Source organism: Malurus melanocephalus, unplaced genomic scaffold, assembly GCF_030028575.1.
Source record: "Malurus melanocephalus ecotype Western Australia unplaced genomic scaffold, MMel_1.1 scaffold_81, whole genome shotgun sequence".
NCBI classification, from domain to species: Eukaryota; Metazoa; Chordata; class Aves; order Passeriformes; family Maluridae; genus Malurus; species Malurus melanocephalus.
The window spans coordinates 111748-128714 of NW_026623313.1; the positions used below are offsets into that span (position 1 = coordinate 111748).

The 16967-nt window shown below is 56.0% G+C and overlaps 2 protein-coding genes across 5 annotated transcripts; one reads left to right on the top strand and one right to left on the bottom strand.

Annotated features, from left to right (window-relative positions):
* Positions 1-72: 72 nt before the first annotated feature.
* On the bottom strand, positions 73-10207 carry ZNF142 (zinc finger protein 142). 2 transcript variants are annotated; one of them, XM_057367560.1, is made up of 9 exons: positions 10076-10207; positions 9302-9629; positions 8142-8780; positions 7626-7886; positions 6357-7169; positions 5948-6125; positions 2070-5298; positions 1065-1170; positions 73-709 (listed from the first exon to the last, which is right to left on the bottom strand). In XM_057367560.1, exons 2-9 carry the CDS (start codon positions 9582-9584, stop codon positions 216-218), a joined length of 6003 nt encoding a protein of 2000 aa, XP_057223543.1. In that variant the 5' UTR covers positions 9585-9629; positions 10076-10207; the 3' UTR covers positions 73-215. The 2 variants fall into 2 exon arrangements, with proteins under 2 accessions (XP_057223543.1, XP_057223542.1); XM_057367559.1 differs by having other exon boundaries at positions 7626-7889.
* LOC130574376 (mitochondrial chaperone BCS1) lies at positions 10189-16757 on the top strand. 3 transcript variants are annotated; one of them, XM_057367565.1, is made up of 8 exons: positions 10189-10244; positions 11041-11417; positions 11661-11800; positions 11916-12110; positions 12324-12387; positions 12767-12936; positions 13379-13496; positions 14177-16757. In XM_057367565.1, the coding sequence occupies exons 2-8, from the start codon at positions 11098-11100 to the stop codon at positions 14427-14429; spliced, it is 1260 nt and encodes a 419-aa protein (XP_057223548.1). In that variant the 5' UTR covers positions 10189-10244; positions 11041-11097; the 3' UTR covers positions 14430-16757. The 3 variants fall into 3 exon arrangements, with proteins under 3 accessions (XP_057223548.1, XP_057223547.1, XP_057223549.1); XM_057367564.1 differs by having other exon boundaries at positions 10233-10290; XM_057367566.1 differs by lacking the exons at positions 10189-10244; positions 11041-11417 and having other exon boundaries at positions 11747-11800; positions 11891-12110.
* Positions 16758-16967: the final 210 nt, after the last annotated feature.

Sequence of the window (16967 nt, forward strand, 5' to 3'; positions counted from 1 at the left end):
GRCTTGGGTTTGTGCTCTTCCTCTGCGGGCACCTGGCCCATTGTTCACACAAGCRTTCCAAGCAGCCAAAGAAACAGTATTAAAAGGAACTAAGTGATTCCTTTTATACAGTTGCATATTTTACAACCCATATACATATATGCCTATACACACACATACATCTCTGCAGCAGGCCTGTGCCACCAGCACCTTAAAGCAGTTGGGATTCAGCCTCATTAAGAGGTGCCATCCTTYTCTGTAGGGCACCCTCCTTCTTGCTCCATCCTGGGCACTTTGGCCTGGCTCTCCCTCTGCACACTGTGAAGGTGGACGGTGTGTGTGCTGGGGTCCTTTCCCACTCCCTGGCTAGGGTCAACAGCCCCGTGCTCAGGGTGATGTCGCTGGATGTGTTTGATGACCTGGAACTTCTGCTTGGCCTTGTAGGGGCAGTAGCGGCAGAAGAAGGGGTGCTCRTTGGTGTGTGTCAGGTAATGATGGCGCAGGCCGGCTGCCCAGCGGAAAGCCCGCCCGCAGGCGTTGCACACATAGGGCTTCTCCTCGCTGTGCTTCTTCAGGTGAGTCTTAAGGAGAAAGCGGGTCTTGAAGGCCTTGCCACACTGCTCACATATGAAGGAACGGGCCTCCTGGTGCCGTGTCTCCTTGTGCACCCGCAGAGCGTCTGCACGGTTGGTGCAGTACTCGCACTCATCACAGCGGTATGGCTTCAGGCCTGTGGCRACAGGGAAAGGGATGGCACCAGGATTGGGGCACAGTGCTTTCCAGTCTATGGGTCTCACCATCCCTGTAACAGAGCATCAGTCCCCAGGGACTTCCCCTACACCCCATTTTGTCAGCTGGCACACCAAGATCCCCATTTCCAAGGCACTRAACAGTGCCTGGGGTCGGTGCCACCCAAACTTCCCTCCCACCTGAGGRCACCACCCCCACCCCATAAGCACAGGATAACGTGCTGCCCCCCAAACTTCCTCCTTCCTCTCCAGCTGCATCACTGGCAGAAAAAGCATGGAGCAGCCCCAACACCCTCCCTGGTGCTCGACAGCCTGTCCTCAGTGAGCAGCACTCACCCGTGTGCTTTGTCATGTGGTACTTGAGCTGGTTCACCCACTTGCATTTGTAGCCGCAGTCAGGGCACAGGTATTTCCGCTCCTCCTTGTGGATCCTCATGTGATACTGGGCAGGAGGATAGGGTCAGGATGAGACCACATCCCCTGCCCTGGGAATGTGCAGGGCTCTGGGGTGGCAGTGAGAGGCTCAAAGRTAGCTCTGACATCTCCAGCTGCGTGAGGCAAGGAGGGCTGTGTGCTTGCTTGGCAGGCTATGGGCAAGGGGATCCACAGCAGGGTCAGGATGAGACCACCTGTACTGCTGAGTTGCTCTGTCCCAGCCTCTGGATGGCACAGGCTTTGCTCCCCAGTTTAGTATTTAAGGCAGAGTCAGGTTAAAACCCAGCCCAGCAGAACTGAGCACATTGCACAGCCTCACCCAGGGGGCCCCAGGGGGCCCCAGCTCAGCCTGGCCATTAAAAAAGTCAATACTTCTTTTAGCAAAACCAGACCATTTTTCCCTCCATTACCCTATGCCTCCATCACCCACACATTTCCTGTTCTAGGAAAAGCCCTTTACAATGCATCAAGATGCTAATCACCTACAGYAATGAAGGCAAGGTCATGCTCTGCTTGCAAGAAAGCTGAAGGTTTCCCTGTACCATGTCTAACTGGCACCACAGAGCCTGATGAAACCAGCAAGCAGCCAAACTTGGCTTTGAACGGTGCAACGCTGCATCCAGAGAAAGTCAGAGATGTCAGCTGGAAAAGAAGTGAACTCAGACAGCTGCCCACCTTTTTGCTTTGTTACAAGTCTCCCTTGCCCTTGAACTGCAACACCAGAGAAGAAATGTACTGTATTGCCATGAACTTCATCTGCCCRCCTTCTATTTCTGTATGAGCCACAGAACACAGAGGATAAAAGCGCCCCTTGGGAACACTTCCCCAAATCCCTATGGCTGGATGCCCCACAAGGCATAGGGATGCAACAGGAACATATCCTACTGCTCCAAGCAGAGCCCTTACCTTGAGACGTGAGGGGTCGGCACAGGCATATTTACAGAGGTGGCACTTGTAGGGCTTCTCGCCAGTGTGAATGCGGATGTGCCATGTAATCTTTTGCCTGTTCTTGGTGGTGTATTCACAGTCCGAGCACTTGTACACACGAGTGCCCCCATGGCCCTTCATGTGCTGGTCAAACACAAGCTGGTAGCGGCAGGCAAAGTCACAGAAGGGGCAGTGCAGGGGTTTGTCCTGGGACGCGGCYGGCTCATGGCTCTCCATGTAATGCCGCACCAGCTGCTGCCTCTCCTTGGCTGCAAAGCTGCACAGCTCACAGCGGTGGCTGAAATGCTGCGTCTTGTGCTCCTCCAGCGCCTCCCGGGTGGCGAAGGTCTCCTTGCAGGTGCTGCACTCCAGGTGCGGGTGCTGCTTCTGCACGTGGCACTTGAGCGTGGCCTCGCTGTGACACACAAAGCTGCAGCGTGGACAGCCRTAGGAAACCTTCTCCTCGTGCCGCCGCAGGACGTGCTGCTTGAGAGCCGTCTCTGAACTGAAGCGAGCCTCACAGCGGGAGCAGCCAAAGTTAAGCTCRCCGTGGTGACAGCTGTTGACGTGGCGGGTGATGTCATTCTGCAGGTAGCTGCTGTAATCGCAGAGCGGGCAGAAGTGGGTGGGTGTCTTCTCGTGCACCCGCAGGCGGTGGATGCGCAGCTTGGAGTTGGTGCCGAAGGTCTGGCTGCAGATGCCACAGGCGATGCGCCCCACGCCGGTGTGCAGGGACTGGTGGGCCTCCAGGCGGTAGCGTCKCGTGGTGCTGAACTCGCAGTAGTGGCACTTGTGTGGCTTCACCCCYTCGTGCTTGATGCGGACATGCTGCCGCAGGCACCGGGCCTGCTTGCAGGTGAACTCGCACTGGCGGCACTGCAGCTGTGGCCGCTTGCTGTAGTGCTTGCGGTGCAGTCTGCGGTGCAGCCGCAGGGCTTTGGCCACCTTGGAGGTGAAGGGRCAGGAGGCACAGCGAAACTCGCCCAGGGTCATGCAGCCCCTCTTCTTGTGCGTCTTCATGGCCCGTTCCTGGTGGCAGGTGAAAGGGCAGGTGGGGCAGGAGAAACGCCTCCTCTTGGGCAGGGTGGCTTTTGGTGGGGCTGTATCCAACGCGAGCTCGCTGGGCTGGTCTTTCTCAACACTGGAGGGGTCCCCCTCAGGGAGTTCGGTCCTTTGGGGTCCGTTCTCCTTGGGGTGCACGATGTGCTTCTCAGTGCAGTGGCTCTTGAGGGCCCGCCGGGAACGGAAGGTCTCAGGGCACAGGGAGCACCAGAACTGCTCCAGGTTCCGGCAGCCATCCTCCACGTGGGAGGTGATGGTGGTGACACGGGAGCACACAAAGGAGCAGGCATTACAGTGCAGCTTCCCTCCCTCCAATCGGTATTTCTCTGAGGGTTTCCCAGGCTGAGAGGCACGAGCAACTCCACCTGGCTCAGTCCCATCCCCTTGCTGGGGAGGCTCTTCTGCCATCTCTGTGCTGTCACCCAGCAAGGATTTCTCAGAGGGATGACAGCCTGATGTCTGTGCTCCAGCCAAAGGACTGCCTACCACCTGTGCCTGTGTTTTATCAGGCAGCAGTTCAGCTTCCCAAGGGCTCTCAGCACGCCTGGACTCCTCTGAGCTTCCCTTCTCACTCTCTGCTGTTTCTGTACCATTATCACCAGGCTGGTCAGCAGGTTGGCACAATCCAGGCGGCTCCTGACTGGTTGGTTTGAGGATCTTGTTGTTCTTCAGGAGAACTGGGCACTTCTTTAGGAGGTGGGTTTTGAGTCCCCTCTGCTGCTTAAAGCTGGCACCGCACTCTCGGCACAGGAGTGGGGTCCTGCGGCTCTGGCAGCTGGCTTTGGAGTGCAAGGACATGGATTTCTCCTTCCGTGTGATGTATGAGCACTTCTCACACTTGAAGACCTGGCTCTCTGACTGCATCACCAGCATCTGCACCCTGCCCTCCAGCACCAGYGTCTCTGCTTGCTCCTTGTCCTGCTTCCGAAGAGCCTTCAGCAGTGACTCTGAGCTGCCCCTGGCATTGTCACTGGAGGTGGCCATATCCTCTGGGGCAGGCAGGTGGCCCTGTTCAGGTGCCTTCAGCACGCTGAGCCAGGACTCTGGCAGCTTGGCTTGGCTGGTCTCTCTCACCTCAGTGTCTGCCACCAACTTGTAGTGGTCTGAGCATGACCCCTTAATGTGGCCCATGTCCTGCTTTAGRGTGTCTTTTCCCTGATTGTCTCCTGCTGCTACATTGCCCTTCACCTCATCTTCTGGCACACCTACCTCCTCTTCCTCAAAGTCTGGGATGTCTTCGAGTGTATTGCCACTGTCCTCCAAGCCAAGGCCATCCTGGGGGCCCAGCATCTCATAGGCTGCAGGAGGCTGCTTGCAGGACAACATTTCCATGCTCTCTGACTGGGTCACACAGGCTTCTCCAGTCAAGTGCTCCAGGAGAGGGTCAGAAGAGACATTCAGTGCCTCCAAGTGCAAGGTGCAGCTCTCTGCTGCATCTTCAGAAACAGTGAGCTCAGTAGAGCCTGCGGCAGCATCTCCTTGCATGCAGTCATCTTCCAGGGCACTGCTGGCAGGACAGCTCTGCTCCCCCTCACCCACACCACTCTCTGCCTCACCGCTGCTCTCTGGTGGAGCGGCATCATGCTCAAGGAGGGGCACTACGAACACTTGCTGGTAGCTCTCTTCTCCCTGGGACTCCACCTGGGATGGCTTCTCCTTTGTCCACTGCTCCTTGACAGTGAGGGCGGAACTGGCATCCACATGCAGGGCTGCACCGAGCTCATAGCCAAAGAGTGCCTCAGACGAGCTTATCTCCAGCTCCTTGCTGGCATAATTTTCCAGCCAGTCCTTGTCACCAGGGATGTAGCCATGAATCTTGCGCTTGTGGAAGAAGAGGCTGGTGTTACTGAAGGTGCAGTATGAACAGAGGGCACAGCGAAACTCCTTCTGCTTGGTGTGCTTGCAGTTCTCATGGTTCAGCAGTGCCTGCTTGTACTTGGTCTGGTAGGTACAGTACTGGCACTGGAAGACGGGCACCTGGTAGTTCTGCGAGTGCTTCACCTGCATGTGCTTCTGCAGCTCGTACTTGCGTTTGCAGGCAAAGCCGCACACCTCACAGATCAGACTCTTTCCCTGGTGCCGCAGCTTGTGGCTGCTCAGCTGGTCRGCACGGTGGCACCGGTACGAGCACTGGTTACACTGGTACCTGCGGGGACAAGCAGAATTGGTCAGGCCGCATAAGGAACCGGGGCAGGCTGAGCTTCGTCAGGCATGCTGAGCTCTCCTCCCCATGCCAGACAGACAGGGAAGGGGTACTGTTTGGTTTGCCAGATCTGACTTTTGCCATCTAGTCAGCTCTTACCATAGGCAATTCCTTCCTGCTGCAGCCCTTAGTACTGCTGGTGCCTTACACCCCTAGCCTAAGGACTGGAGATAGATTCCCTGAGTATTCCATACAATGACTGTGTCAGCCACAAAAATCCTTACATGTGTTACACCAACAGCACTTCCAGCATCCCTGGAGGCAGGCTAGACCCAAAGGAGGTGATAATTTGGCATTCCTGAACAGGCCTTGGCCCACAAACATCAGCAGCGCCATGAACTCAAGCTCAGAGTTGTACCTATGAGATAATATACTTCCTTGGCGGCATAGAGACACCAAAAATACCTTTGATTCCACAGCACCATGCTGGAAACAACTGGCAAGGTCAAAGACCAAATTTTGTCATGTACCAGACAGTCAGGCCAGGCTTGAGAAAACGTGGCATACAATGCAGCCTGGAGAAGCAGAACCCTGGAGCAGGATTTGGGGAGCCTTGGCTATGCTGCTAGGCCAGTAGAGCAGAGTGTCTTACCGAAGATCTCCAGTGTGCTTGCGCATGTGGACATTCAGGTAATGYTTCCACTTGGTGATGTAACCACACTCGGTGCACATGAAGTTCTTGTCGTTGGAGTGGGTCAGCATGTGCTTGGACAGGTAGCTCACATCCCGACACGTGAAGTCGCAGAGCTCACACTTGTGAGGTTTCTCACCTACGTGCAACACACAAATGCCTTCAGCATGACASCCAGATAAAACAACACAGGAGGGAAACCTGTTCAGCAGGGAGCATGGAACAACTTTAACCAAGTGATCCTGGGATGGGCAAAGCTGGTGGTGTAACCCAGGAGCCCTGACCCAGCCATCCCTGCCCACTCAGGGCTAGGACAAAACACCCTCCCCATCCCAGCTCAGCTTTTGGGACCCCTRCAAGGGATACCCACCAGTGTGCAACAGCATGTGACGGATGAGCACCCGCTTGTGCGCRGTGGCGAAGGCACACTCGGTGCACTTGTGGATCTTCTCGTTGGCATGCATCTTGCCCACATGGTCATGAAACTCCACAGGGTTGAAAGTGGCGTAGGGGCAGAAGCTGCACTGGAGCTGCTCGCTGCCTGGGTGTCCCTGCTTCTTGTGCTTGCGGAAAACGTGCTTGTTGGAGCAGATGAAGTCACACTGCTGGCAGTGGAAAGCATAGTGGGTTTTCCGGTGAGCCTCCATGGCCTCAGCTGTGCCAAAGAGCAGTGAGCAGGCATGATACTTGCACTCCACCGCCTTGATGCCATGAGCATCCTTGAGGTGACGGACAAACTCCTTACGGTCCTCTGAACAGTAGTTGCAGTCCGCATGGAAGCAGCTCAGCTTTTTYGGTTCAGTTTTGTGAGTCTTCAAGTGCTCCTTGAGGGCCTGGCTAAGCCGAAACTTCTCCTCACAGACAGGGCAGGAGTAGACATCGGAATAGAAGTTGGAGATGTCCTCATGCATGCTGGCCATGTGGCGGTTGAGGGCGTTCTTCTCCACTGAGCTGTAGTGGCAGAGTGGGCAGCGATGAGCCTTCTCACCTGTCTCCCGCATCATGTGGATTTTCAGCTTGCTTTTGCTGGTGAAGTACTTGTGGCAGTTGGGGCACTGCAGGCTGGGGTCAGGGAAGTGCAGGTGGAGGTGCTCTACCAGGTGTGTCCGCTTCTTGAAGCACCGCTTGCATTCGGGGCACATGTGGGTTTTGTAGAGGTACTCGGAGCCTTCTGCAACATCGCCTGTGGGAACAGAGGAGGGGGAGCAGTCAATAGGGAAAAGATGGAGAGCACAGACTGATGTTCTGTCCCTGATCCAGCTATGCCAGGGTGAGGGTTTACACACAAGTGCAGTCACACAGCAGCCACCTACTTAGAAGGACTGTCGCCACCCCAATCCACCAGCACACTTCAGGTGAGCTCTTTCCAGCTCAGCACAGGCTACGTGCAGCCTACATCAGGCCTTCCCACATGCCCCTGGTCCCCAAAGCCAGAGCGATCTTTCCCTAAACCTGGCAGCGWGCATGAACCTGAAAAGGGACGTATTTGCTTGGGCAGAGGTCAGGGGGAACAGGTGCACTACACATGCAGAAGATGAGAGGTTACCCATCACCCTGGGCCAAATTTCCCTGCCAGCCCTGAGGATGTGGTGCTTGTTCACAAAGCCTGAGCAGGTGCTGGCAGGGCCCTGCATCCTACCTTTGAAGTGCTGTGCCTTTGGCACTCCAACTTTCTTGGGAGGTGCCTTCCCATCCTCTTTGGCCTCAGCTTCACAGGGGCTCTCGCCATCCTCCTCTGGYGATTCATCCCCACTGCTTTCTGAGTCCTCTTCTCCAGCTGATGCTTTCTGCCCCTTCAAGGAGCTGTGCCCAGAACCCACAGACTTTGCTGGCCTTGCTTCTGCTGTGCTGGATTTCCAGCCAGGGTGGCAATTCCCTGCCTTCTCTTGCCCTTCTGATGCTGCTTCAATGGGGAAAGACATGAGATCATCATACTCCAGGCAAGAGGAAGCCACCTCCACACACCCACAAACATGCAGAAAAACCACCTGGCTGAGATGGAGGGCACAAACTATGCTGCAGGGAGGCAGGAATGCATGGTTCCCAGCCCTCCAGCTTCACCCCCCCACCTCCTCCAGCTGGGATGTAACTGGGATGCATGGACACAGCCAGCCTCTGCAGCACCCACAGTCCCCAACCCCCTACCCAGTCATACCCGATGGCAGCATGCAGCACTGTTCAAGACTGTGAGAGTCTGAACTAGGGAGGTTGCCTGTTGTGGGCATCTCAGAGGGGGATTCCATGGTGTGACTCTTCCTGTGCTGCCAGAAGAGCTTGGCATTGGCTGTGACAAAGTCGCAGTGGCCACAGTGGAAGGGAAAGTGTGTCCGGTGGTGCTGTTCCATGGCCTGGCGGCTGGGGAAGAGCAGCGGACAGGCCCGGCAGGCACAGGACACGGGGGAGGCCCCGTGCAGGTGACGCAAGTGGCTGCGCAGYTGCTTGCGGTCCTCTGTGGTGAAGTGGCAGCCCCTCTCGGGACAGGGCAGGGCTCCTGATGGGGTACGGTGGGTCTTGAAGTGCTCCTTGAGTTGGCCAGGCTGCACAAATGCCTCCTGGCAGATGGGGCACAGCAGACGCTCGGGAGCAGAGCTCTCCTGTGTGCTGGCTCTGGAYAGCTCTGAGCTCCCGGGCTCACTGTGGCCCTCGGTGACAGAAGCCAACAGTGTCCCTGGGAGTTCCAGGTGCTCTGKGGGGGACAGCAGCAGGCACTGGTGCTGGGAGAGCAGGGAGGCCTCTGAGAAGCTCTGGCCACACCGCTCGCAGAAGTACAGCTCCACCACTTTGACCAAAACCTCTGCAGAGAGCAAGGCGTGAGTGTTAGAAAGGGCTTTAGAAAGGCCCAGAGCTTGTAACTGGTGGTTCAGTTCCAGCTCTGCACAAGAATAAACCTCTCTTGCCACAAATTATATTTTGGGAATGTCTCCCATAARAGATGGAATACCACCACCCAGATGACCACCATAACCAGGTCTGTCYCTTGGCACTTTTGAAGCATGCAGAGATGAGAGGCTGGCCTGGTCCCATTCCTAGTAGGATGTGCCCACACTTGACCCACGTGGGAGGCATGCTGGGGGACTGCAGTCCAGGTGGAGATCTCTGCCTGCTCCCTACTGACAGCCTGAAGTACCCCCTCACACAGCATGCAAATCTTCCCATCTACACACCCAGCTGGTGCCAGRTTTGAACTTCGTGGTGGCACCAGACTCATAATGTACGGTCAGAGACCTGAGGGCAATGGGGACAAGGACCCTGGCCAGACCTCTCTCCCTCTGCACAGTGCAATGGGGCCCATTCTGTGCTCCCTGCACCCCATACCTGTGGCACTGGTCGAGTTGCTCAGCGTCACATTGCCAGCCACTGCTTCGATGAGTATTTCCACATTGCTTCCTTCAGCGTGAGCCCCTTCCCCAGGCATTGATGCTTCTGCCAGCAGCAAGTCCTGGCTAGCAGCCAGTGGGGGTGTCCCAGCCAGACCAGTGCTGGCCACACCAGGGCTTCCCACAGCTCCCACCTCTCCTGGTGTGGGCAGGAGCAGCTCGGAGCACAGGGCCTCCATCTCCCTGCTGGCACTCTCTGACACAGTCACTGCTGCACTCATTGCCACCTGGCTCTGCCTTGGTGCTGGGCAGGATGGCCTCTCAATCTGAAACAGAAGARGGCACTTTAAACGAGGGACATCGCAGAGGTGAAGAGGATTTTGGGGAGCAGCCTGTAGTGCCAGTCGTGGGGCAGGGTATCTCAGGGCTGGATCCTTTTTGCTGTGCTCCAAACGGGCCCCTGGCAAGCCCTGTCATGAGGCAGACGAGAGTGCAAGGACACMTGTACCCTCTCCCCGAGCCCAACAGCCAGGGCTTGCTCCCTGGGTGCAGCTGGACGGATCCCGAAGCCCACTCTCAGAGCTATRCCCAGTCTCCGGCCAGCAGGCGCCCCCACGAGTCCCGCCCGGCCAGGCCCCCCTCCAGCTCCTCGTCCTTCACCCCGGGCTGTCCCTGGCGCCCCCAGCCCCTCATCCCAGGCTGCTCCCGGCTCTCCCAGCCSGTCACTCCTCACCCCGAGCTGTCTCGCACGTCCCAACCTCTCGCCCCTTACCCCGGGCTGTCCCCGCCGGCCCGGGTGTCCCTGTCCCGGCACATCTCGGTGGTGGTGTCGGGCGGCGAGAGCGCCGCCCTTTGTGCCTGTCGCGCAGCCGCTCTGCCCGGCCCCGCTCTATGGTGCGGCCGGAAGCGGCGCGGGCGGGAGCGGAAGCGGCGCGGCGCAGGTGAGCGGTGGCGGCGGCGGTGGCATCGGCACCGGCCGGACKGGGGGTGAGAGCGGCGCGGCTGCCCCCGTGGAGCGGCCGGGGTTGGGCCTCCGCTGCGGGGAAGGCCGCTGTGGATCTGGGTGTTTTGCAGGGGGAAGGTGGGGCTCCTGCTGGGGGGAGCTGCGGGACCATGCCCACGGGACGCTGTGCTCTGGGAAGGAGGAAGGTCACGCCTTGTTTTAGTGGAAGTGGAGTTCTGCACGTGGGGGAGCAGAGCGTGTTTCTGTGTGTCTGGCGGGGAAGGCTCCCCCTAGTTCCMGGTAGTGACAGACTTGCAGAGGGAGCTGGAGAAGCTTCAGGCCCCCGGAGCATGCGGCTATYATCCAGACATGGAGGTGCGCCTTCCACTACAGTCGTGTGCCCGTTCTCAGCAGCAAAGACCCGGCTGTCGGCCTAGCCTGGGGATGTCCTTCAGCTTTTTCAAAAGATAAACCTTAAAATAATTGGAGTGCTCATGATTTCTAGCCGTTTAAAGAATAAAACCCTGTAAAACTCTGGGCTTGTTGTCTTGGCTGAAAAAGCCAAAGATGCTCCCGTGCTTCTCCAAGAGCCTTCCAGCCCCCTCCTGCTTGGCTYGCCCAGTGGTCTGCAGAGAATGAGGAGGCTCCTGCAGCCAGCCGCTGTCTGAACCCTTGGTAATAAGCACAGATTTGGGAGATCCAAGTATGCCAGACAGCCTATTCCCTTGAGGACTGGCCAGGGAACTGTGGGTGATCCATTGTGTTCCTTGCTACCATTCAGTCTTTCCTCACAGGTGTGTTTCCGGAGCACAGAAACAATGCTGTGGAAAGGAGCTGCCTAACCTTTCACAATGCCCTTTTCTGACTTCGTCTTAGCACTGAAGGACAACCCGTATTTTGGGGCTGGGTTTGGCCTYGTTGGGGTGGGCACAGTCCTGGCAGCAGCCCGTAAGGGGGCCCAGTTTGGGTTGGTGGCTTTCAGGCGCCACTATATGATCACCTTGGAGGTGCCCAGCAAGGATAAGAGCTACCAGTGGCTGCTGAACTGGGTCTCCCACCATGCCAAGCACACGCAGCACCTCAGTGTTGAGACGTCGTACCTGCAGCATGAAAGTGGGCGTGTCAGCACCAAGTTCGACTTTGTCCCCAGCCTCGGGAATCATTTCATCTGGTAAGGGAGAGTGGGGGAAAGCAGTTTGGGGACTGASCCTCACTTTGGCAAATTGGGGGGCCTGTAGAGGCAGTGGAGAGGATCCTGCCTCCTCTGTGGGTCTGGGTTAGAGCAGGAGATTGAGTAACTCAGCATTGTGAAATTATTTCCTTACCTGAAATGAGTGTTCTTGATGCATGAACCAGGTGAGGCACAGCTGAGTGGTGCTGTATCACTGTGCCCCCACCTGTCTTCCTGCCCCAGGTATCGCAAGAAGTGGATTCGTATCGAGCGCAGCCGGGAGACGCAGATGATTGACCTGAACACGGGGACCCCCTGGGAGTCTGTCACCTTCACTGCACTGGGCACTGACCGGGAGATCTTCTTCAATATCCTTCAGGAAGGTCTGTAGGGGAACTATGTGTAGTCCTGCTGGGAACAGCCTACTCCCTGGAGATACCCAGGGCTTCACAAGAGATCCTCTTCCCTGGCAGCTGTCCCTTCTGCCTCTCTCTGCAGCCCGGGAGCTGGCGCTGCAGCAGCAGGAGGGGAGGACGATCATGTATACGGCTGTGGGAGCAGAGTGGCGTCAGTTCGGTTTYCCCCGCCGCCGCCGGCCCCTCAGCTCCGTGGTGTTGGACCAAGGCGTGTCAGAGAGGCTGGTTCAGGATGTCAAGGACTTCATCAGCAACCCCAAGTGGTACATTGAAAGAGGCAAGGCTCTGGTGTGGCGTGCTCTGTACGGTGTGGGGTGAGACAGGGTGCTCGTGGTCCTCTCTGGAATTGGCTGTGGAGAGCTTTTTCCCTGCTGTTTGCCTTCCCCAGGTGTATCTATCCTCTTTGCATGCTCAGCACAGCACCGCAGCTTGGAGGGAGGTAGCACAGAACAATCCAGGTGGTTATCCTAAAAGAACACTGTCTTCTTAGGGATCCCCTACCGAAGAGGCTACCTTCTGTATGGTCCTCCTGGCTGTGGGAAAAGCAGTTTTATGTGAGTATTGCTGGCTGGCAGACAGCAGTTTTCCCACCAGCTGCCTGCTCTTGACCACACCAGTCCTGGATGAGAGGGTGTGGATGAGTTTGTGTTTGGAATACAGAAGTGCACTGTGCCTTACATGTAGTGCCTATGGTAAACATTTGCAYTGCTGACACTGTGACAGGTCAGTGTGTTAAGCCTTTTGTGCCCTTGCTCTGCATAGTGCTGCATGGCATGGGTGGGCTGAGCAGAGGCTTCCACCYGCCTCTCATATCTGATCCCTGCTGGGAAAGGACTCCTCTGTCCTCYCCCCTGCTGCTGGGTGGAGAAATCTGATTTTTTCCTGAGTCCAGGCTTTCCCACTCTGATTAACCCTTGTGGTTGTTCTTTCCAGCACAGCCCTGGCTGGGGAACTGGAGTACAGTATCTGCCTGCTGAGCCTCAGTGACCATAGCCTCTCTGATGACCGGCTCAATCACCTCCTGAGTGTGGCACCACAGCAGAGCATCATCCTGCTGGAGGATGTGGATGCTGCCTTCATCAGTCGGGACCTTGCTGCTGAGAGTGAGCACTGCCCCTGTTCCTGGGCCRGCAGCAGGAGGGAGGTTCCCTGGCTGTATTGGGGAAATGTTCGGACCTGGGCTGCTCAACTGCACCCACAGAGACCAGTAGGAATCTCTCAGCCCTCAGGGCCCAARCTGGAACTTGTCCAGCTTTGGCTAGGCTGTAGAGGGAACTTTGGGTTCTTTATCCTTGGGCGACAATCCTTCTCCTACCCAGCTACTTTCAGCATGAGGGAGAAGGTGGCTTTCCCTTTCATTCTCTGTGTTCCCATGGATGTGTGTGAGCAGGGGACATGMATGTGCTGCCAGCCAGGCAGAGGGCCAGCCTCTAGGCAAGGAGGAGTCCTATCACCTCATAAGCCTGAGGTGATAGGAACGTGGCCTTGCAAGCCAGCAAAGGGTTAGTGGCCAACGGGTATGATCTCAGACACCTCTGTTTSCAGACCCGGCTGTGTACCAAGGCATGGGGCGCCTGACCTTCAGTGGTCTCCTCAATGCACTGGATGGTGTGGCCTCCACAGAAGCCAGGATTGTCTTCATGACCACCAACTATGTGGACAGGTCAGAGCTGCCCCCTGGGAGGAAATGGGGTGGGCTGCACAGAAAAACCTTGCTCCCTTTTGCTGGGCTTTATTTGTTGAATCCTCAAGCATGAAGATTAGGGGTTCATGTTTCCCACATTCTCCCTTGTGATGCAAATCCCTTGTTTGCTAATCAGGATCCATTTTGCTGTAGTCTCAGATGCCTACTTGCTGTTCAGAACATGGTTGTGCCCTTCAGGAGTGGTACCAGCTTCCTGTCCACGGGAAGCTGCCCATTTTGGGGCTGTGTTCATGCTGTGAGTGAAGCACTGGTCCCATGTTCAGCCCATTGGGTTGATGGGATGCAGCCTGGGCTCATGGTACCTGGACAGCTGCACTATGGTAGGCTTGGCTCACTCACTGAGCCGAGGGTGTTGTTCAGAAATTGCTCATGGGACAGAGATGGGCAGAGCTGTTTCCCAAGATATTCTTGTCCTCCTCTGGCATCAGTCCTTCCCCAGCTCTCTCCTTTTGGGTTGATTTTCCCTGTCGATCTTCCCAGGGATGAACCTGTTCCCCCATTTACCATCTCACAGTGCATGGCACTTTACAGATAGGTCATGGGCTRTGCTAGTGTGGATAGGATCTTCCTGCAGGACCCACCCTGCAGACATACTTTTCAGACAAGATTTTCCAGGCCCTCCCTGTGTCTCTTGACAGGCTGGACCCAGCCTTGGTGCGCCCTGGCCGTGTGGATCTGAAGCAGTACGTGGGCCATTGCTCCCGCTGGCAGCTCGCCTGCATGTTCCAGCGCTTCTACCCCGAGCAGCCCCCGGYTGCAGCCCAGCGGTTTGCGGAGCAGGCGCTGGCGGTCTCCAAACAGATCAGCGCTGCCCAAGTGCAGGGTCACTTCATGCTTTACAAGACGGACCCTGAAGGAGCCACTTCAAACATAAGCTCCAGCCTGCTGTGACCAGGGGYCAGCTTTCCCTTGTGACACTGAGAGGACTGGGACAAAGATGTGACCATCCTGGGGATGCCACAAAGCTGCCCAGCTGCACCGGCCAGGTCTCTGTTCACCTCTACCCTCCAGTGCCTTGGTTTTGGAGAACCAGGGCTGCCAGCCTTGCAGCAAGGGAGGGAATCTGGCTCTTGGCGCTCTCCAGACTTCGGTGCTGCTGCACCAGCCCTGCTCACCAGTGTGTGCCTCGTGTTGGGGTTGCTGTAAATTGCCAGGGCTCTTGGGTGTGAATTCCCTTCCTTKTGGGTCAGCCTGGGGGTGCCCCAGAAGGCCATTTCCTTTGGGCAAGACAYTGGGGTTCTACACTGCTAAAAGCTGCTGGTTTTTTTAAAAGACAGTGGTCTCACTGGTTTGTGAATATCCTCTGTGAAGTGCACAACACAGCTCTTGTCTCTCTGGTCCCTTTTCCTGTTAGTTGCTCCACTATCTAGCTGCTGGTCCAGAGCMCTCCTGACCAGGGCCTGGCAAGGCCACTATTGCAAATTCAGAGTGTTTCTGAAAAAAAACAAACAGCTCCTATGAGACAACTCGTCCCTCAGGCTCTAGGCTRGGGCCACTGCTCCTGCTGAGTTATGATGTCCTGCTGAGGTATGATGCCAAGCTACAGATCTGCTTGGATATTGTTCCTAGGTGGCCATGACTGTCCTTCCCACCAGAGGAGATGTGGGGCCCAGGAGCTATGTGATGGCAGATGAGAGGCTTTGGCCAGTTACAGCATATCTTAACAACAGCTGTCCCATCCCAGTCCCCTTTTCAGACTCCTGAAAATCAGTTTCCCTAGAGCCAGTCTTACGATAAAGCGGTCAGTTTTGGGAGCTGCAACACCTTGCTGGGGCTGGGCAAGTGGGTTCCAGGCCAAACCCAAATTGCAGGTCACTGCTTAGGCCTCCTCTTGGCTCTGCCCTGCAGGGCCAGGAGAACACAGCAGTACACAGGGGCACAGCCAATGGCCCTTGGATGGATTTTGGTGCAAACAGGCAGTGCTTTGGTGCAGCCCCATACTTGCACAAATGTTTCTGCAAGTGAAGGAGCAGGATGCTGCTGGTTGGCATCTCAAACTTTGTGTTTGGCCATCCTGCAGAGGATGGCTGCTCAGTTCAGCCTCTCCCCTCAAAGCTAGGGGTCAAAACTGACCAGTGAGTGACTGGCAAATAYCTCCGAGGTGTCTGGGAGATGGGGAGTGGTTGGTGGGGGACCTGATACCACCACATGCAACATGTTTCACTCTGCTTGCTTTTAATAGTGTTAATGCTACAGACGCTGCMGGTGCCTTTCTGCCCGGCCCAAGGGCTTTTACCAGTTAAGCCTCACAACAGCCTTGTGAGGTAGGTGATTGACAGAGGCAGACACCAAGCAAGGAAGCCAGGTCAGCGTGCAGGCTGTGTTGCTCCCCTCTGACCTGGACGTTTGTTTATCCCAAATTAATTTCCACATACTGTTGCAAAGTGCCTTCTGCTCCAGGGTAACAGCAGTGAGTCAGAGAGGGCCCTTTCTAAAACACTATTTCCAGGAAAAAACCCTTCCCTCTAACACATCTGGCATTTGATTGAAGTTATCCAAGTCCTCACTCACTCTGATTTCCATGGCTGAATTCCCATGCTCCAGACATGGCACAGCAACTTCCCTGCTGAGAGTAATCCTGGCTTGCTGGAGGAAGCCAAGGAGTTTCAGCTGCTGTGAGTGGCAGAGAACTTCCATGTTTCTTTCAGGACACAACCAAATTTTTTCTTGGAGCACAGCAGTTTCACCAGTGAAGGCAGGAAGCAGCAGAACAAGCACCACTATCAGGCAAAGTTTGYGCCTTTTCACCCAAGTGTGGGCAGGCCATTCCACCAGCTGAACAAGGACAGAGGGASCACTGAAGAAAAATTAGGGCTCTCTTCAGGGTGCGAGTGCTCAGCCCTCATCCACAGGAGGGCACATCTGGTTCTCAGGTCACCTAGTCCAGGACAGGTAGTGTAGGCTCAGGCCAAAAAGGGAGAAAAATAGTAATGATTTTAGAGCATTGGGGTTGAAAATAGACCAGGGTTGGAAATTTAAGCACAGAAGGTTCTTGAGCAGCAGGTTAAATCAACCCCTTCAGGTCAAGACYGAGGCATTGAGTAAGCAGGGAAGCAGGTGAGGAGTTCCTAGTCAAGAAAGGGGTTTGTGCAACTTCGTGTGCCAAAGACCAGCCAGACGGGTTTGGCAAATGCCCTCGTGGCACACATAGCAATTGGTTTCTGGGGATCTCACATGAAGTTCCAGCAAGTCCATTGTGGCACTGCTATTTTTGCACTTTAAAGAGGAAGACAGTAACAACCCATGTGTGGCGAAAAAAGAGGTGGAGAACAAGGCACAAACAAGTGTGAAGGAATCCCTAYTGTCCAGGTGWGGCAGAGAGCTTMCACTGAGCCAGGTAAAGCAAGAAGCCCTCCTGCCACCCAGGAGTGCCAGGGGAAAGTCTCTGCCTCAGTTCTGGTTGTAGGGAACAGGGAAGGAATTGAGAAA